We start from the raw sequence: 22,775 nt of genomic DNA on the forward strand, positions 1-22,775 counted from the left end.
GCATATGCATTTAACAGATACAAAATTGTGATGTAGGGATACTAAAACAACTGCATACCAAATATGATTGACCTAGCACAAGTGGTTCATGTTAAACTGACCTAATCAGAAAAATGAATTTAAAACACTGATGCAAAAAATGCGATATCTTATTCTCGCATTCTAGACTTTTAATCACAGGCAAGATGAAACAGAAATAGTGTCAGAACCTGAAAGATACTAGTTGCACAGATCTCCCAAGGAGATGTGTCTAAAATGTGGAAAAAAATATATAAACACAAGACAGTATTTTGAACTAGGAATATAAAACAACCTGATAATTTTTATTTCACTTTTCTCTTCATACTGTATAAAAAGTAAAGTATATGCAGTTTTTTAATCAATACACAAAGAAAATGCATACAATGTAAAATTTAAATGATCACAGTCGTTCAAAACAAATCATCAATATATTTGGGCGAAAATACAGTAACAATACATACAAATTAATAAACATATAACATTTCAATAAGTTAATAAAAATAGCATTTTTTAAAGAAATAATTTGCAAGATTCAAGAAACCAATTAACAAATCATTCCTTTCCTGTACACTAACAGAATATCACCAGCCGATAATTCAAGTTCAGTTTGTAAATTTAAATGTGTTGGCATCTATATGAAGTAAAAGCAATAGATTAGTTACAATTGTAACTTGCAATTCCTTAATAAGTCTTAAAATTCAATATTTATTCCCTTGGTCTATATCTTAAAGTTTTAATATCCATCTATCCTATGTTTCTGGAAGAGGCTCTTCCTCCTCTTTGAGTAATCCTAATTCTCTAAGGAAGGCCTGCTCCTCTTCCTTAAATTGATGATATTCTTGTTTCATTCTGTATTCTATTTCTTCATCAGTTAATTGTACATTAGGTGCAATCTACAAATAGAGAGTGGAAAATTATTCTTCAGTATTATTTGTTAGGCTAGGCTCTAATGTGTGTATAATACATGTGTTAAAAATACAAAATTTTCTTAAATCTTATTTAAAACGAGAAAATTTCACACAATTGAAAGAATATATTTCATACATGTATGGTTTTACCCGAAAAAAAAAGCAAATAAATTGTTTGACAACTACATTCTGCTGTATTCTGATATTTTTTCAATCAATAATCAATTTTTTGAATGATCCTATTTCAGATAATTCAAACTTCAAATTGGTTCCTTTGCCTTTGGTCCCATGTTGATGGAACACCCCTGCAGAACAAATGAAATCCAGTCCAAAAGGAGTGTATTTCAGAAAAGTTTTAAAAAACCATTTTGTCATTGTCATAGCTTTGAAATGTTAGCCTTAGATTTGTTTCCCTGTTTAAACTTACTCCTGCTTTCTTCTTTGATTCAGCCTCTATTTCTCTCTTTTCTTGTTCTCGGAAATCCCATCTCTGTACAACAAATGACCTTCTCTTCACTTCCCGTTCTATATAATTTGATACACTAGCATGCTGAAACATTAAAAAGAAAGAATGTATTTTTTCATACTTTTTTTAACTAAAAGATATACACAGACATTGAGCTTCAAGAGCATTCCTGATCTCTCGGAAATGTGATCCTACTAAAATAAAAAAAAATGTAAAAATATTTCATTACTAAGACCTCACAACAGCCAACATTAACTTATTTTTTAACTAAATCAGATCTTACCTCATTAGGAGTAGGTTGACGTAAACTCCATGGAATCTCTAATATATGTAATGTGCCAGCATTATCTCCAACAGCTAATAAATGTTGCTTCTCTGTAATTTATAAATGAAAAGTTACTTTAACACAAAAAATACTACTACGAAGGCAATTACAGTGACTAAACCTGTTAACTTCAGAATATAGAGATGGTCTTCTCTTGAATGAATGAGCATTACCTGAAGAACTATCTTAGGTTAGTAAACTGGACAAATCGGAAAGAGATTTAAGGAGGTAGACCTAAGGTAAGGGAAATAACTCTAGAAATAAGTGATATGTTTGTATAAGAGTTATGTCCCTTACCTTAGGTCTACTTTCTTAAATTTTCTATCAGGCATAGATTAAAATACACATGATGCTAGGTCATTCAAATAAAAGAAGACCAAATCTATCAGTTGAAGTTAAACATGTCACTTCTTGTTATTTACATGAATGTTAATTTTTATAACTTTCAATGACAGTTTTACATTTTTTTGGGGAACTTAAGATTCATCGGCAAATTCCTATTACTAAACTGTAAATGAGATATAAAGCTGTGAAAGTTATACAATTATCGCTTAAACTGTGGAAAAGTGGATTTTGATGTCAAAAATTGTCAAAATATTCTAAACAAAGAAAACCACAGCATTGGTAAGCTCTTAAAATACCGGTAGTCATTCAATAGCATGTGTCCTGAAAAGACAGAAGACTTACATTGGTCACTTTATAAAAGAAAAAAAAAACAATACATACTTCAAATGACCTACGGTTTTTGCTTTTTTGGCACCTACTTCCTAAAGCTTCCAATTACAATTACAACCAACATCAATCCTGACCTTCCTTTTGGGGTATGGTAGTACTTCACACAGATCCATACCCTCTACCCATGTTATTATCAGATATCAGAAAAAAATCTTGTTTCTTATCCCTTTGTGGAATCTTATTCTTAATAGGCACAAGTCACATAAAAAAAAATCAATCCCCATCTCTTTTTGATGTATGGCTTCTTATAGCACAATTTAAAATAGATTCATTCCCTATGAGGAAAAAACTTGTTTCTGGCCACTAATTCCTAATGGTTTTTGTCATAGTCCTGAATATTTACTCAAGCCTTTCTCTGGTGTTATGGCAGCTTGTAATACAATTTTAAAAAGATCCAAATATTTATAATCAAGTTATTATCCAAACACAGGGAAAATGCTCGTAATAACCCCCAAAATAAATACCAACCTTCCATGTCATAAAGTTTTAAAAAGATTAACCAACTAATATTCATACAATCACACGAGAACCAAGTGTCTACAGACAACAATGACAGCAGCACCATACCAATATACAGCTGCAATTTTTTTTGCTGACAAATAAATAATCAACTAAAATAATTGCTTTGCTGGAAAACAGCATCATACTTACGTGAAACAGGATAAGGAAATATTGTTGTTATCTGTACAGGAGAAACACTCTGTGTTAATGATGGCTCATGGGTTTTATCCAAGATATCCCATACATCTACACTTCCATCTATTTTGGCTATGTAAAATACAGCCGGTCTTGAAGGAGACCAAAATCCTGCAGTAAATCTTATTGGGTTTGCACATGACTGTAAAATTGGTCCAGTCTACAATTAAAAAAAAAAGGCATTAATGGAACATTAAGTGATACCCCCACCATGTAATGGTGAAAAACGAGGATGGCAAAATGTTCAAAATGGTGTAACTCAAAAGCTGCATTTTGGATTTTGCTGAAAGTTGATCAAAACCTGTATTTTATGGTACTAAACAACTAAAAATCATTCATTGCTCCATTCTCAAGTTATTGATCTAATCTGTATCGTATCAGAAATCGAACAGTTTCTTTGCACATTTTTTTAACAATATCCAATTCAAAGTTTTGTTAAATATAAATCTGGATTTTAATACAAATTTTTGAACACAACAGTAACTTCATAAAACAAAATTATAGTGTCGAACAGGTTATATGATCTTTTTAAATATAAAACAAGTTATGTATCAATCTCAAACTATTGTGTCATAATGATAGGGGAGGGGGGTTTAAAGTCCTTTACTATTAAAAGTTTCATATGGTGATCAAACACTTGAGTCATGATGAGTTTTAAAGAATTAAAACTTACAGTAACCCCCTCTTTCCAGATGGTAAATGTCCATCCTCCCACACATAGAACCACATCATTGAAGAATGGAGATCTCTGCAGTGACATTACAGGTCCATCATGTATGGCATGGTAGTAGTCTGGCTTTGGTGCTGGTCAATGGAAATGTGATACATCAATATGACCAATTATTTCATATTCAATAGCCTAATCCATAAAATTTGATACATCAGTATGATTCAAAAGCCTATTCCATAAAATTTGATGCATCGCTATGACTAATTATTTCATATTTTATAGCTTATTCCATAAAATTTGGTACATCAGTATGACCAATTATTTCATATTCAATTGCTTATTCCATAAATGAATCATTTTTATTTTTCATATCTTATGAAATATTAACATTAAATTCTCTATTGAAAACAATAAAATTTCTGAATCTCTGTGCCGCATGTAATAATATTTGTAAAATGCCGAAAAGGTCTGATAATGGAAATCTTACTCTGTATTTTTCCTGTATCCTGATCTTTCTGTGGCATCCAGTCAACATACACTACTTCACCATCCTAAAACATTCACTTCATGTACTATATCTAAACAACAGGCTTTTAAGATATCTTGTTTTGAAAAAAAATCATTTCTTACAGTTTTTAGAAAAAATCACATGTTTAAATGAGACAGATGAAAAATGTCACTATTTTGTTCAAACATTTAATATACTTTCATTACTTTAAAGATCAAGCAGTGAATAAAATCTTAATAGGAGTATATATGACCAAAAGCTATGTGATACAAGAGTGAAAAAGGTATGTGGATAAAGCATGCAAAAATTTGTGCAAGTTTCTCTTACATAATTGTTTTTCGCACTATCAGCATATTACAAGTTATATCTAAGTACCAAAAAAATTGACCTAAACTACACTACTTTCTACAGTCAAAAACACTAAATATATTCCTGATGTAATAGCCATAACCCAATACACTCCAATCTAACCATGAAACACACACTGAAAGCTGTAGTACATATTACACCTAAAATTTTCTGACAAAGCAGGCCTGTTTCCAACTCCAATGTGTGTCCTCAAATGCAATCCTTGCATAAGCCACATATAACATCATTTCAAGGAAAGCTCTAGATTGGACAACTTAAGGATTTTCTACCACATTCCTTGACAGGCGTGAAATTAGATCAAAGGATTTAAATCAAGCTTCATTGGTCAGTTTAATAGACATAAAACAACAAATTGTTGCATGGAAATTATGTGAACTTGAATCCACTATAGTATATTAAGTACATTTTTGTACTGATTTTCTGAAATTCTTCAATATTCTTAGTTTTTCATGGGAAGAAAGTTTTAATACATTGTGTTTAAAAACAAAAATGGAGGTAATGGGGAAAGAACTCAAAACACCAATGAAAGGGGCCAATGTTTAGGGTCTTCCATGTTAATATCAGACACAACATGCTATACAAACAAATGTAATCAAAATTAAACCTACCAATTGCTCCATTGAGTCACTGCATATAGGATCTAACAACAATCCATTATGCGTTCTGTTCAGATGACATTTCTGATCAGCCAATCAGTTTTCTGCTTTCATGATTTTGAAAGAAAAATCCTCAGACTCTGAAAGATCATCTGAACAGAAAGTAAAATTGTTTGATCCTACATTGCAGTAACTAAAAGGATAAATTTATATATCTAATTTTTAAAAGACTGACACAAACTAACATGTTTGGAAAAAAACAAACTACTGACTAGATTACTAGAAACAAGGGAGACTACCACATATTTTGTTCAAACACCTAGTTCACCTAAAGCAAGTATCAATTATAAAATTATCAATAAGGATAAGCTGACGAATGTTTTTTTCTCTCTAATATGGCTATTTCTAATCAATACTAGGATCAAGGAGTCCATTCAAATAAAAAAAAGTATAGGGAGAAAATTTTAATTGAATGACATGATCTACAAATTAAATAAATATTATATATGGATTTTTCTTAAAGTAAGGATTTTCAATGTCTATGTGCATGTTAACAATTTGAAGGGGGATAATTGATATTAAAAAAAAAAAAAAAAAAAAAATCAACTGTTTTTATGGATTTTAGGGAGTACAAATTTTATTCCCAATATTTTCAATCAGGAATTTTGACAATTTCAAAGTAATATTCTTTTTTTTTCTTCAAAATTACAAAAAATTGGTATCACTTAATTTGCAAGTGTATTCATATCTTGGCTTAAAATTAATGTTTTATGAGTACAATTCTTACGAAAATCTAAAAGACTTTTTAATGTTACTGAAAATTAATCTGATGTTTAAAAAAATCAACTGTTATATTTATCATTCACAGGTAGTTCATTTCTTCATATTAATAATCGCTTGAATATAGCTGAGATATTGCTGCTTAGGTGTTAAACCCCAACAATGAAATTAATAAAAAAAAGGCTAAGCAAATAAGCCAAAAATGCGTGCTAATATTACAGCAAATTTATTTTTGACTTTAATAAGCTGTGATAAGGCAGTTTTGTTTTTATAAGCTGAAATGTTTGTTGTGTTGCATCATTACACAGTCCTTAGATAAAAAAAAAATCCTCAATTTTAAAGCATGCAAATTAATATATCTAACTACACATCTATTGTGCATATTCAATGTGCTCATGCCTAATTTATAACTAGTTAAATATTCCTATATTATTATCTAGATTTAATCATGCAAAAGAACAATTAGTCACTATAAATTGAAACAATAAAAGTTATTAGATGTCTATAAATCTAAAAAAATAATATACATATTATTTTGAAATTTAAAAAAGAAGTGTTAACAGGAGGGAAAATAAAAGGAAAAAATGTTAAAATGTGCTGAGAGGGGGAGGAGTGTGACAGGCTTGCTATAAACAGAAATAGGTGAGATAGATAGTACAGCTAGTATGCAGAAGGGTGTGACTAAACAGGACACGTACAGGGTGTCAGACCCATTCAAATTCACTCACTCCTTGACCCAAAAGCATTCCAAAGAGAAAATCCTTTGAACTTTTCTTTTTATTCAATCAAGTTTAGAGAAAAAGTGGTAGATTGAGAGACAAAAATCTTTCCAAAATTAAACTACTTAAATTTCAACTTTAAAAATTATTTTTTTATCAGAAAAAAAAAACATTCATGAAGCTTTATAGTTGCTTAGAAGTTAGCTTAATTTCTTTAACAATGTTTTTATATTAGTAAATACGTAAAAAAATATGCAGTCTTCAATTTAAATTTATCTGCAAAGACAGTATTTTTTTTTTATTTTTACTTATTCATAAAAATGAAATGGTCAAAATACAGTAATCTACCTTTTTGCGATAACACAATTACATTCCTCCTTTTTTAATTTTTTCCCAACAAATCAAATAATAAAAGGATTTTCTCTAATGCAGTCCAAATTTCAGAAGTGAGTAAATTTCAAATGTAATATGAGGTCTACCTCAGACCCAATATAGAAATGAGTCTTGACACTCTGCAGTGTCCTCTTTTCCTTGCCAGACCCAGGTTTCATGCTAGTATAATATCCTCCGCCCATGGCATCAGATTTTGATGTATCTAGTCCATCTGTTGCTTTATTTACTGAAATGAGGAAGAAAACCATTGAAATATATTTATAAAATGCTATTCTTTAAGCCACATTAAATAAATTCTTAGATTCTCATCCAACTTTGATCAAACTTTGGGGTGGGCAGGCTAATTTTATTTTTATCAATTTTAGTGCAAATTGGACAAAAAATCAAAACAAAATCTTTTAAGACGCTTAGAAAATTGTTTTGGGAGGAGACAAGAATCTAGAATATTTTTTTTTTATTTTGGCCTCTGAAACAAATACAAGAAAATTCAATTCTCATTTTTTTTTTCCTAAAAACAAAGTTTCCGCCTTTTCATAATAGAATTCTGTTTACATGACAAATGGTCATATGTTTGTAAGTTCTGTTTGTAAGTCATTTGAATGTAAAATCCATATGCAAATTTATTCTGTAAACTAGAGATATTGTTATCTATCAAATATCCTTTGTCATAAGACTGATGGTAGTATATTTTATAAAAGTCCAGTTTTATAAAGCAGTCTGAGTCTAATCTTACAAGAAGCTCTGTCTCCCTGTCTCTCTGATATGGAGAATTTAGTAGGACTGTGATCTCCTCCAGGTTCTGACTTGTGCAAATGAACCTGTAGAAGAAAGCATCTAATCAGAAATACAATGGTTAAAAAGTCCATTTTGCATGAAATAAAAGAAAAAGAATTGAAGGTATTTATGTAAGCAAATTTCACCAAGTAAACTTATCACATTGATTGTTAATTATAAAATAAATCTATAAACATTAAAAAAAAAAATCAAAATACCTGATAACCAGGTCAGCAGTTCTTGTTATGAAAAAAAAAATAATCCTTCATTTAAAACTACATACGATAGGAAACTACTTTCTCTTGCAAGAGATATTAAGTATGCAACCAATATTTTTGAGGGTGAACAAACATACAGATTAAAGACCTTACAAAGGTAAAAAAAACTAGAAAATGAAGAGCAATGCTCACATAATTGAACCCCCACTCCTCTCCACTCCCACTGGCAACTTTTCACCTCCAAATGGATTCAGATCAAAATTTAAAATAGAAGGTGCATAATGAGAATATGTAGGAAAGATTCTGTGAAGTTTCATTTAATTTCTTTCAGTTACATTGGAAGCGTAACGGATAAGAGATGAGTACCTATCCATGTAACGGAAGTTAAGAAGGAAGAAAAGACACCCCATCACTACATACCTTCACTTGCAAATAATAAGTACTATAGCAATTACTTATTCTTCCAAATGCATGTGAAATTTAAACATACTCTTAAGAATGGTTTCCACTGTAAGTCCAAATGTTTAAACGTATCAGGAACTCCCATTGGATTCTTTGGTCCTTTGTCTTCTGTTTTCTTTGTAAGCAGCTGACTTGGACCCTTTGGTGGTCGAGTATCCCAAAACAGCACTGAACTGTAAACAAACAAGTCAAATTTAAACATCTAAACTTTTTTATCCCATTACTCGTATAAGCCAATAATTAAAAATGTCTGTGACTGTTCAACTAACAGATGGTGATTAAATTTTGGTATAAGTTCCTAGCCATTTCACATCTTCTGAGTTTTCTATAACTTTCACGGAAGAAATGGATCCTCCTTTTGCCTACAGGTATATTTGATTAAAACCATTTCTTCGCACTTGATGGAAAAATTTGGATTTTACCAACTGGGTACAAGAAATATTAAAACCTACTCAATACTGCAGAAGAATCGATATTTGAATTTTGCTTAACAGATGAAATTTTCTATCAAACTTCTTTGTATAAGTATCATAACTAGTAAGTTTTATTTTTTTTGTCTCTAGGATCATCAGTTCATGAAATTATAAATTTGTGGATTTTAAGTACATTAACATAATATCCACAGACAAAAAAGTAAAATATAGTTATAAATTTTTTTTGTTTCCAATTTGACTTAACTATTAAACTGCAAAACTAGTTGGAGTTGGGTTTTATTTCTGATCTAAAATAATGAGAAAAAAAAATAAATACTATAACATCAAAATATAACCAGAACTGGTTTTCAGAGTTTTATGATGTCTGTAATTTTTTTAACTGCAATAAAGCAGCAATCTTAGTTATCTCTTATTGTCTATAACACAAATCTGTAATAATGAAAAGAAATTGCATATCTATTTCAACTTTAACCAATAATATCAATACAAGTTTTGCAAACAATGGTGAAAAAAGCTTTGTAAATATCACAGAAGAAAACTTACTAATCTGTAGCACATGTCATTAACTGGCAGTTATTTAAAGACTTGTTTTCTTGTGGTACACCCATTCTGGTTACCTAAATAAACAAAAAAAAATAATAAATAAACAAAATAAAACAAAGATTCAACATGACGCCAAATTAGGACAAACAAAATGAAGACTTTGCATTTTGCCAACCATGAGAATTGTATTTTTCAAGCAAATATAATTTCTATATGTAATCAGATTTTAATTTGGCAATGGTCACCAATGAAATGTACTTACCACAGTTTCAATTGAGTATTATATTATTGCAAAGACAGAGGTTAGATTTCTGTCATATATTAACAGTTTATCTATTGATCAGCAACAATTTTACAAGAAGTTATATTAGTCGCAAGTAATGATGTCATAAGAGAAAACAACATTGTGACATCATTATGACTTTTTACACTTTTTTTTATGAAATCAACCACTGTTCTACAAAATGTATATTACCTCCATGTGGTCAGGTACCCATAACAAGTCAGTGATTGTAGATTTATGGCTGTTTTCTATACTGGATACTGCACAATATCTCACAATTGGTGTTTTCAAAGCATTTGGATCTTCAAACCCAGGCTGAAAAGGTAAATATTTTTAAGCTTTGAGTTATCTTCCCTATTAACACAATTATTTAGAATATTCAGATTTACTTGAATCTCTGCATTATCAAATCTGAATAACAACAGATGACTTTTTTCAATATTATAAAAAATATGCCACATTTTGCATTAAACTGACACAAATGCATCAATAAATTTGCATATTTTTTAAAACAATATAATTACTTACCAATGTATTAGACTTTTTATTTCTATTTCCTCCTCTTGGCTGTTTAAGTCTGTCAGCATGAGCAGATATATCCCAGAGTACAACCTGTCCATTGTAACAACCACCAGCAATGATGTTGGGATCTGCAGGGTTAAATTGAAAACTGTATATATCATCTGGTGCTTCAAGTAGTAACTGAAATCACAAAGAAATTACAACCTTAAAATCTGCAGGCTACATGCCTTTAAAGTAGGGTTTCTTTCTAAAGTTTGAAACAACATGGAAATCTTTTTACAGAAAGAGTAATAAGAACAAGTGAAGAACCAAAAAGCAGGACCACAAGTACCATAAAATGCGTAAATCTTATAGGAGTGCAGACTTCCATTTCATACACACATTACACAGTATTCGTAATATTCTTTTGGTTATTCAAGATTACTATTGGTTTATTTTTTTTATCATACAAAACTTCATTGGTTGTGATATTGTTTAATCTTTATTTCAGCCTATAATTAATTTATAACTGGATGAGTATGGTTTCTTTAATGCTTTATTAAAATACTACCAAATGGATATAAATTGTAGGAAAGTCCAAAAATAGTAATTTGAAAAATAAGAGTCTCACATACTTTGGGCCATAACAAATTCTGCAATATGGTAGGAAAGGGGTTTCTGGCATATGAATTATAGGCAGGAGATACCTTTTATATACTGCTGTTTTTGGACTAAGGACTGTTCGTACCATGACAAGTCCAGATGATTCCTGAATTCATTTTTGTTTCTAAGGAAGCATTTCAGACAGCACCTGTCTCATACTAAATATTGTATCCATAAATACCTGAGGATGTATTGGATCAGTAAAACTCCATATCAGTATTAATGAAGGAGTCATTATCACTTTAGCTGCAGAATCAATTCTGTCATCAAATGACATCTTTTCAGCAACAGACACTGCAACAACACCTGAAAAAAAAAATAAATGTTGTGTAAGATTTTGTAAGTCTACATTCTAATTTTCAGCAGAACAATTCTTAGAACAAATATTTATTAAATAATACAACTAAAATATTTCCCCTGATTTGCACTGGTGTGTAGCTTATCTTAGGACAGTTCATAGATAGGTATTGGGGAAGAAATGAGCTATTTATAATTTAATTGAAGGAAACCCTGCAAACCGCCCACCCAATAATTCTTTACAGGAACAGTCATTATGCAGTAGCAGTGTTGAATGTAAATTCTGTCAACCAATAAACCTTACCTTTAACAGAGGGATGCCACTGAATACATGTAATTCTTTTTTCTTTACTGAACTGTAGATCTGTAAATGACTGGTATTCCTGTAATTATAAAATGGGTAATATAACTTTAAACTACAGTAGTAACTTTTGAAGAGTACAAAGTTTGTTAGATTTAAATTACTCCTTTTTCACCTTTGTGTCATGGCAATGGCAAAAAATGTTAAAAACAAACTTTGAGTTATTCATCAGTATCTTTACATTAAAATAGCATAAAACACCTTTAACACCAAAATCGTTAACCACACAGTGTATACAACAAGAAACCCCACCGTTTTTAGACTAACTAACCTTTAAATGGTTATCTGCTTTACTACCAAAGCTAGCGTCTCCATCGCCCAAGTGTAACCAGTCAATATAAAACACATCCATTATTTCATTTTGTTGTAGGGCTGTCTTAAATCTTGGTGTTACATCACTGATGAAGTTAGGAAGTTGTTTGGAATTCAGAATTTCCTCCTTTTCTTTGTGTGAAAACTCTCTAGGATAGTACTGTGTGTTGGCATTCCTGGGGTATTTCCAGTCAGTTTGTGTGCTAGCTTCACTTACTGTTGGTATAGCCTGTAGTGAAAAATGATATTGAAAGTATGTTGTTCAGCAGTTGTGCATCATTTCCAATTTGACTGTAATTAATTCAGTATACAATTTTTGTCTTGAAGTTCAATACTGTTGAAAATGTCAACGGACAAGTTATACTGGTATAAAATTTTAAGAATCACACTGAAAAGGGGAAATGAGATACTACATTAACCACAATTTTTGTATTAGTTTTCAATTGTTTTAAGTAGCACTCCAGATAAGAATCATGCAAAATGTGGTTCATGGGTTAAAAGCCTACATATTTTTATTTTTGATATTTTGTTTGAAATGTCATAGTAAACAGAAAATAACGTGGTTTTTCATATAACCAGTGCTCTTAGGAGATAAAAATTTTATAGAATGCACTGTAGATTTCAAAATTAAGGGAGATAACTCTGTAAATGACACTCAAATACAATAGAATCTGCTGGATTTTCAGTGTTGATTATCTCCTAAGAGCAGGCAGATTTGAATGAATAATTACACATTTCATAGTGTAGACCCATAAAATAACTTCATTACAAAAATAAAAATATGTAGCCTTTTTTGGGGGGTATCACATTTTTCAGATTTTGCATGATTCTTACAGACAGCTACTTAAATTAATCAGACATATTTTTACTTGTATACTCATTCCTTCATATAACACCAATGTTTAAGGAGGTAGACCTAGAGTAAGGGACATAATTCTTGAAATCAGTGATATGTTTGTATCATATTCAATTCACCAAAACCAATCAAGCTTTCAACAGAATGAAATCAATCCAAGTTACTTTAATTATTACATAAGATTGATGTAAAGTGCTGAATATAAATGTTCCAATGATTTGTAAGAGTTGTGTCATTTACCTTAGATCTACCTCCTTAAACAAGTATTTTTTTTAGTAAAACAAATTAATTAGTTCAGTGAAATTGCTACATAATGATTCTACAGAAACCTGACCCAAAATATTTCCTCTACTAAACATCATTACAGTAAAGTAATATTTTAAAAATTGTTTCTCCAAAGTTCACATGTCACATGATTACAGTAACTACATACCTGTGTTGACATATCAAGTTCCTCCTTCTTCACATCAAAACTTCTATCATCATAACTAGTACATTCAATATAACCATCTTTAGCATCAGATACATTTCTATCGGAAAAGTTTGCTGGGGCTCCAAATTCTTTTCTCACTCTTTTCACAGAAACCTTTACCTGCAATGAAAATTGTGCAATAAATTTTATATTCCTTTTTTAAATTTTCTGGAGTTATTTTTTGTGATTTTCACCTTTAACATAAGAACAAAGTTTTAAACTAAAATGACATATTAATATTGTACTTTTTAACATTCTATTTTACTAAGATAATATAATTTAAAACATTGCATTTAAAGTAACTTTGGTCTATCAATGTTTTAGATGTCAACAAAAACAGATACATTGACACAAACAAAAAATTTAAATACATTTAATTATACAAACTAAAAACTGAAAGCAACTTAGTATAAACCAAAGAAACAATGATGAATCTGAAAAATCTTTTTTTTTAAACTGCTGCAAAAATCTTCAAACTGGATCATGACCAAAATCTATACTTACCCTTCTCCTGGTTTCCACCACATTTTCCTCTTTTATTTCCTTTTCACTGCCTTGAGATACCCACTCCTTTGGCTCAGGAGGAATGTATGTATACACAATTTCCTCTTCTGCTTCTCCCTCAGCCTCTGCCTCATCACCAGCAGGCTACAGAGAAAAAAAGTAGTACTTTGTTTTACCTAATGATACAAACTTAAAACAAGCATTAAGATAAACAACAGTCTACATGAAAGGCCAAATAAGATAAAAATATGGACCAGAGAAAACTTATATAGTTAGAAGTGCTGTGCCAAATGACAGTGCTGATAAAAGTCACTGCACATTTAAAACAAAGATTATGATTGTCTAGCCCTTTGTACAACAAACTGAAAATTTTACCTAAGAATAAGTCTATTCTTGGCATTCATGGTAACCATTACTAAAGTTTTGTGATTTCACAGCATCAAAAATACTTTTATTCCAGACTTTTAATGTTTGTCTTTGTTTTGTGATACTAGGTTTTGTTGTTTGTTGTCCTTTTTCAACATCATCTTCCATTATTTTATACACCAAGCAATCCAGTGGCTGTCTATAGCCATCTACAGCACCAACAAAATAGAAAGAAATACACTTTACGCATGTGCTTACATTCAATATTTTCTCTTTTGCCTCCTCTGTAAGAGCAATGTAGAAGTTCTGTCCATACTTGAACTCAGAATCATAAACTACAAGAATCTCATCTGTTGGGTAGTTCTAAAATGGAAATGAATGTCACTGACTAAAAGCATAATGTGTGCAAAAATCAAGGGTTGAAATTTTTTTTGGGAAGACCAGAGCCCTGGACTTTTCAACTTTTGTACACTAAGCCCGACAACGTTTTGTCAAGTCCCAATCATAAGATATATATATATATATATATATATATATATATATAAAATTTGTAGCATGGCAAAAAATGCATCTGATCAAGCGCAGGTGTGATTCAGACTTGAGAATGACTAATCAATAGATCAATCTAGTGAATACCCATTCTAAAAATAAAGTTATAACTATTTATAGGTCAGGGAATAGATCAAGAAACGGTCTAAATAATGATAACAAAATCTTTCAAAAAAGAGTTTTTATTTTTTTAGATTTGCCTTGCCCGACGGACTAATTTCATTAAAAAACGGCAAGTCTGAGGTTCAATATTTTTAGTCCTGGGCGTCGGGATTTAGGAATTTTCAACCCCTGAAAAATGCTGTTAATACAACATGTACAGTTAAGTTATATAACCAGTAATTAATTTTAACTAAGTGATGTATGTTTGATTGGCACATAACCAGACCATTTAAATCAGAGTAGGTATTCTTTTTGTGAGTAATTTTCATATGACCCAATCTAATCATTGATATTCTGTAAGCATAATATTTTTAAATGTAAATCTAGCAAACCCTACATGAAAACATTTTTTTCTATCTTGCATTCCTAGATTTCAAAAAAAAATCGTTCCCATGTGTTTATATAATAACTATTTACTTAAGTAGCAGTCTTTATAAAATCAGACAGTGACTTATGCATATCAAAAACCCACCAAATTCAGTTTTATTTCTTGTTCAGAAACCATTATCAATCACATAACTAGTCATAGTTTTTCATTTGAGGGTTTCGCATACGAGATAAAATTTATATAAATTGTACTTGAAATTAGCACTTTGCAAAAGTTATCGTTCTTGATTTGGTTTGATTTGGTTGATTTCAGTGAAAGGTTAAAGTGTATTTTTCTCAAAAGTACAGATCTAAATACAGAAAGTGTTATTGTCACATTAAAATATAGCATTAGTAGACCAAAAAAGCATCATCTGATCCATGGGTTTTTCAAACCATGAATCACCTTACCATCTGCAGTGTCTGAATTCTATATGGACCGGTACTTAATAGATCAACAGGGTTCATACACCTTTTTTGCTCCAATTTTCCAGGACTTTTCCAGAACTTTTCAAGGATTTTTTTTAATATTCCATATACAAAACCACACACAAATGCGCATCTTTTTATAAGTTTTTCAATTATTGTAAGCATATTTATGTATGCCAAATAATTTGAACACATTCATAAAGTTGGAATGTGTTACCATGACTTTAAACAGGAGCAAAATCTAAGCTTCTTAAATTCCAGATTTACATGGATTAGACTGCTTTGACCTATAAAAAACTTTGCACCAATTTTGTGAATATTTCAGCCCTTCAATATGTTTTGGCCAACTTTGACTGCTTTGAACTATAAAAAACTTTGCACTAATTTTGTGAATATTTCGGCCCTTCAATATGATTTGGTCAACGTAGCTGATGAGAACTTTAGGTTCAAGACATGTGTCCTACGTGACAGAATTTTTTTAACCTCGATATCTTTAATGACTGTATGCTCAGAATGTCAATGTCTTTTGCACAGATTGTGCACTTGGCCTTTTCTGCAACACCTCTACTTTGAAGCCAACCCTTATATTCTTCTTTTTCAACCCACTTGGTTTCCTGGAAAAATCCTGGCATGTTGTTTTTTAAGGTCATGATGTTTTGACACCGGTTAAATCTGGTTCCCTTTATGACATTCACAAACGTAAACTAGTCCCTGAACACTTACAGATTATTCCCCCTTGACTTACCTTCCCGAACGTGAGATAAAGAAGACTGTAGATTGCTTATTTCAACACATAATAAAAAAATATGTCATTTGAATAAAATTCCATGACTTTTCAAGGACTTTCGGCAAAAATACAGGATTCAATGACTTTTCAAGGCCTTTAATTTTCAAAATGAAATTCCGTGACTTTTCAAGGATTCAAGGACCTGTACGAACCCTGGATCAAGAACTCAAATTGATTAGGTTGATATGAAAACTCAATATAAATTGACAAGAAAAAAAACAATATTCAAAGCTAATACAAACCATGATTTCTTGCTTTAAAGGTGCAAAATCACAAACACCAGCTCTCATCCTCAAATCTTCTATGATCTCTTCCTTAGTTATGATTTTGATAGGATTATCAACAGTGACATCTTCATCCATTCTACAGTGGAAGATCTCTTGGGTTTTTGATGATAAAAACAATGGTACAACTCCTTCAGGAAGACCTGTAAACACAAATATTTGTGATATTTATGTTATATATGTTTTAATTCAATGAACTTGATAAATTGCAAAATTTTCTTACAATTACTTATACCAAAAACTTGACATAAAATTCACAGCTAGTTGAAATATAATGAAACTATAAATTGTTCCATCTTCATTTTCAATGTGCAGAACTATTCATATCAAAACAGTGGTAATTGAATAAGTGTACATGACTTTCATCATTTTTTAGCATAGACAAGAATCATTAGCTCATGTATTTTTTTCTATCATGGTGAATTGTGGTATCAGTCAAACAAATTTCAAACTTTTTATTTCATTTTTATACAACTTTTATTACCTTCTTCTTCTGTTGCCTCAGCATCTGTGGGTGTTTCTGTTTTAGCTTCTTCCTTCTTCTTTTTATCTCCTGATTGTAAAAATTTGTAAATAATACATTGTTAAAAAAAAACATTAAGAACATCTTGAAGTGCAAAAGGCTATAATACAATTATGCTTAACATAATTTTGTGAACGTTAATAATCAATTGTCAGTTGAAACTTAAAAAGATGTTTAACATATTTCATAATAAATTGGTATTCATAGTTAATTAAAAAAAATATATATTTCAGTCAAGAGTATGCCAAGTCCATATCAATACATGGACTACAAGCATACACTTTGAGATTCAAATACTCTAATGAATATTTACAGTCCAAAATTTGTGGAGTATAGATTCAACCAAAGACATTTCAATAATTCAAGTTCATTTCCTTTAAACCTGCTGTATACCTTTCGCTGGAGTGCCAGTCTTCCCTTTAGCTGGTGTAGCAGGTTTGCCTTTAGCACTATCAGGTTTTGCCTTGGCACTCCCAGGCTTCCCTTTAGTAGCACTGCCTGGCTTTGACTTGGCACTACCTTTGGGAGATCTCTTTCCTTGCGATGTATCCTTGGTGACAAAAACAGAAATGAATTGATTGATAAAGAATTTGCTTTGAAAACTACATGTACGAGTGGTTACAAAATTTAAATTACTTACAAGAATATGTTCCCTTCTACTACAATTTTTATGCATTATAAACAAAATGTACATTTACCTTTTACTCATTCAGTAATGGGCATGCTCTGGAACTATTAATACAATATGTCCCTATTCAACAAACTTTGTATTAAATGTGTGCAATTTGTTGGGAAAAAAAACACAAATAAATGTATTAAAGAATCATGCATATAGGTATTACATCATCCTACATGAAAAATATCAAAGTCCATGACATTTCCATTTAGCAAGCACACCATACATGTACTTTAGTATTACAATGCTATAGTGAAATTTTTATATTTAAAGAGCAACCAAAAAAAATTTCAAAGGCTAAAAATTCATCACTCCAATGCATTTTTTCTTAGTATACTTGTACCACTATAGCCACTTACTTTTTCCTTTTCATCTTGCTTCGCAGTTTCCTTTTCTTTATCTGAGGAATCCTTATTTTCTGGTTCAGGCATTTTTGCAGGGCCTTATCCCTGAAAGCAATTAAATTACATGACTATATATATATATATAGCTTTGATATGTGAAGAAATTTAGGTGAGATTTTCAGGAACATAGCTGTCACATGGTAAAGCATTTTCACACATTGGTAGATAAGGGAAAGGGGATAGATTCAACATCACATTCAAATGAAAGGAAATGAATTCTTTTATTGGAAATATTCACTGGGATTCTGCTAAAATGCTAAAATAACACTATTGTCACGTTTTTCAGTCTGTATTCTCAAAACACCAATTATTGCAGAAAAGCATAGACATAATATGATTAATAATACACACTTTCATTACATACACTACACTCAGAGTGGAATGGTTCTCTAACACTGAAGTCCGACCTGGGTGAAACTTGGTGTTGCACCAACATATTGAGTGTTAACACCTAGAATTCGACTGTTTGTATATTGTAATAGTCTGAAATTCAATGAGGCATAACAGGGAATTCATTGTAAGATATGATGTATATTCTGTTTCTGTTTCTCAGGTAATTTGGAGCACTCCAGTTAAGATAAAAATTAAGACATGTCATTAAAAATTTAGTATCTTCTATTTTTTTTTTTTTGCACAAGTTTATCATTTGTCGATGTATTATTTTTATTTACAGCTACTTCCAATGAGTGGGAGCATTCATGTAAAAATTTTACTTTGTATTTTTATCAAGTAATAATGCAATCTTTTGATATTTTAATTTTGCACTTTTAAATTGATAATTACTATTAACAATTATAAATAAAACACTCTGAAAGTATTGATTGTTGTAATTTAATTCGAGTGAGTCTGCCAGACTGTTTTTACAACCCCTTCACTCGAAGACTGAGTCTAGTCACACTTTTAGTTTCTTATAGTTTTAATAATTGAACGGCTTTTCCAGAAATAATAGAAACTAATTACCGGTCCCAAGACAACTATATAATGTGTACATAAGAAATGTAAAGTAGAAGTCCTTAATCAGGACTGCGAATATTATCAGTTATAATTATAAGTTACAATACGTTGTCCAAACAAGGACAAGACAGCGACCTCAGCTGGTCGTTTTCGACCGTTCAAAATGCTTCAAGTTAACTCTGAGACATTTCTTATTCAAAGTCCATTTCAAAAACAACCTACATATATCTTTATTTTAATGATAAGTTTTGTTAAACAATTTCAAACTTTCGTTGATGATGACCAATGTTTACTCCTATATAAAAATAATCCCTCAACATACCTTGCACATATACAGTTGTCTATTTTTAGAAATTTAAATGAACACATTGTTTACAATATCTCAGATACATGTCTGGTCATCAAATGGACTGCAATTAATCATAACTCAATACAGGACAGTTATGAATTATGTATCAACGATCCCCCGTGCAGGTCCAGGTGTTAAAAGAATAGGCCTGCAGCAGCGCTAAGCTTGTCATAAAATGCCACTAAATAGTGCTCAGAAACCTAGCCGGGGGCTAGGCGCTCTGCCCACAAAGCAACTGGAATGTGTCCCCCAGGTGGTGGAATGGGGTACCCCTGGCATGTTACATGCTGAGGTTGTCAGGCTATAATACGGAAAACCTGACCACAAACCATACCAGCGCACCGTGCTGGGAAATATACCACGTTCCTCACACGTTAAAGAACCCTGCTGTGGTATTTGATAGGAGTAGGAACCTTTGTGCTCCACCACAGGAGGCTAAATTGCCGACTTTACCCATCCCTCCCTCTTTCCAATGGCAATCAAAATTGTGTCCCATCCCTTTTTTTTTTTCATTTCATCATTTCATGTTCACTTTGTCATCCATCTCATGTTCATTGTCTGAATATAGTTGAAATATTGCTGCTCGGATGTTAAACCCCAACAATCAATCAATCAATCATGTATCAACGATAAACATTGTTTTTTTTACAATTTTCATGTTATATTTGTCAATTGTTCATATCATAAGCTAATCGTCTCAACTGCTATTTTATTGTGCTGATGGCTTGGATTTAAGTTGAGCAATTCAACTACTGACTCATGATACTAGTAAAGATTTCGGCAATTGGATTAAGAATTTTCACAAGTCCCCGGACTACCCTGTTGTGGTAGGTCAGTGAACTGGAAGCTTGGGTATAACATTGATATATAACAGCGGAGATCAATGAGATTAACTTCACCAGGCTGGGTGAATTTCACACCCTGGTCAGTGATTCTCCGTACGTAATTAACAACCAGAATATATATGTCCCAGCTGGGTGGGTGCACACTCACACATTTCATCATGAAAAAATCTGACTGACATGGATTTAAAACTGCAACTTGAAAGTTCGAGAAACAAAAGTCACTAAGTGTAGTGTACATGTACCTATAACTTTTCAAGAGCCAAAAAATGTGGTAAAGTTTAGTCCTGAAGCACACACAAATTTTGGTGCGAAACAACCCTGTTTTAGATATGGGACAAGCTCAGATCTCCCACAGCCCTAGTTTGTCTGGCAAATCAGCCATTGGACGTTAGAGCACTCTCGGACTACTATGGTCCAGTATGGAACAGGAATATTGAATTCCAACTTGCAATTTGGGGTTTGATCATTGCAACCCATAGGCATAAGTCAGTGGCGGATTCAGTGTAGGGTTTCATTTATCTGAAAATTGCATTTGTTATGAGCAAAACTTCAGTAAAATTGGGCAAAAAGTTCCCCTGCACCCCCTTTAGCATAAAGTCGGTAAAGATAATGTTAAAGTCTAAAGACGCGAAAATATTCGTTTGAACGGTAGAAACCAATAGGTTTGCCATTACTCTAATTTTTAATTTCACAGAAACATACCAATCAAACGTACAATTAACTTGGTTTAGTTTGACAATGTCTTCGTGGGTATTAAAAGGTTGTTTTTCGTCTTCAAAATTGTGAAACAAGTGTTCGTAGTCAAATAAACATGTTGGCGTCCATGATGGAAATGCCCGGATGTATGCAGTTTGGTATCCAAGTACAATCAGAAGGCGGGAAATTTAAATACTTTATAGACCACGTGTAATTATTAAGAAATACTTTTAGAGCCATACATATGTAATGAAGAGTTGATTCTCTGGCATAAGTCCGGATATCCATTCTATTCGGTTCGAAAAACACATAAATGTACTATGTACTGCCTTCCCAAAGGCAAAGAGTAATCAAGGGAACCAAGGTTATAGCGGTAATCAAAAGAATGTAATCCAGGGACAAAGACCAGACAAAGACCAAACTTTACAAAGCATCTTATAAATGAATTGTTCAAATTTTATTCTAATTTGTTGTACGCAGGTGCTGAAGGGATGTTGCCACAGATGAAAGGAAAATTGACAATTCTGAATGAAAAGTCATCACGTTTGTCGTAAAGTTTGGTCAATAGTTTTGCTTTATCATCGATTTCTAAGTATAGGTCAAGATATAAGGCTTACTTCACAGTGTCGGTAGTATCCTTTATCTCAAGTTCTTTGGGGTAGATGCGATGTATCAAGTCCCCGAAATTAGCATTGTTTAAAGATAATACGTCATCTATACAGCGGAAGCTGAGATTAAAGGATCTAGCCAAACGATATTATTTCTTTCGGATCAGATCAGCGATAAAGTCAGCCTCGTAAGAGTGAAGGAATAGGTCAGCAAGTAAAGGAGCACAATTTGTTCCCATTTTGAATGCCGACCGTTTGTTGAAAAACACGTCCACCACACTGGACAAATATATTGTCAATTAAAAATTTCAGCATTTTGTAAATATCTTCCTTTGTATATTTGGAAGATGATTTGGAATTGTTTCTTACAAAGTATGAAGAATCTCTACCAAAAACTACATATTTGTATCTAGGTGTACCATCTTTTTTGGAAAAAAAACAACGATGTATAATGTTTTTAAGTCGGGATTTCAACAGAGTATTGATAAATCGGGTTATGAATATATTTTTTCTTATCCTTTTAGATCATTTTTAGTAACGAAAAACATATAAACTACATTAATTGGACTTCCTTTAATATGCTTACAGCCCCCGAATTCCTGTTAAACAACATTTCCGTACGCTTTCGCGAAACCGTTTATCGTCAATTTTTGGCACTCCTACAGGGGACCAATTGTGCACCACTTATTGCGGACCTCTTTTTACATTCTTGCGAATTCACAGTTTAAAACCATTCCAAACAATATTTGGTACAAAAATTTAATGACACTTTTAGATATTTGAACAATATTTTGGCTCTATACAACGATGACTTTAATATTTATACTAAATTAAGATATATATTATGTAGAACTGTTTTTGAATAAAGCAAATATTGATAATAAAGAATGTCCGTTTCTTGATCTTAGTAT

At 31.5% G+C, this 22,775-nt stretch overlaps 1 protein-coding gene across 3 annotated transcripts; it reads right to left on the minus strand.

Moving 5' to 3' along the window:
- Positions 1-304: 304 nt before the first annotated feature.
- On the minus strand, positions 305-21,400 carry LOC148628734 (dynein axonemal intermediate chain 3-like). Of its 3 annotated transcripts, none has more exons than XM_088593459.1 (23): positions 21,263-21,400; positions 18,368-18,457; positions 17,726-17,882; positions 17,294-17,362; positions 16,768-16,952; positions 14,491-14,595; positions 13,867-14,010; positions 13,324-13,482; positions 11,994-12,263; positions 11,666-11,744; positions 11,246-11,370; positions 10,429-10,602; positions 10,093-10,215; positions 9,618-9,691; positions 8,669-8,813; positions 7,920-8,004; positions 7,273-7,412; positions 4,309-4,372; positions 3,825-3,955; positions 3,107-3,311; positions 1,679-1,770; positions 1,357-1,479; positions 305-914 (listed from the first exon to the last, which is right to left on the minus strand). In XM_088593459.1, exons 2-23 carry the CDS (start codon positions 18,437-18,439, stop codon positions 771-773), a joined length of 2,865 nt encoding a protein of 954 aa, XP_088449585.1. In that variant the 5' UTR covers positions 18,440-18,457; positions 21,263-21,400; the 3' UTR covers positions 305-770. The 3 variants fall into 3 exon arrangements, with proteins under 3 accessions (XP_088449585.1, XP_088449593.1, XP_088449605.1); XM_088593467.1 differs by having other exon boundaries at positions 21,276-21,395; XM_088593479.1 differs by lacking the exon at positions 21,263-21,400 and adding an exon at positions 18,764-18,782.
- Between the last annotated feature and the right edge of the window lie 1,375 nt (positions 21,401-22,775).

Source organism: Perna viridis, chromosome 1, assembly GCF_037379345.1.
Source record: "Perna viridis isolate PV_CMFRI_1.1 ecotype Kerala chromosome 1, ASM3737934v1, whole genome shotgun sequence".
Lineage (NCBI taxonomy): Eukaryota > Metazoa > Mollusca > Bivalvia > Mytilida > Mytilidae > Perna > Perna viridis.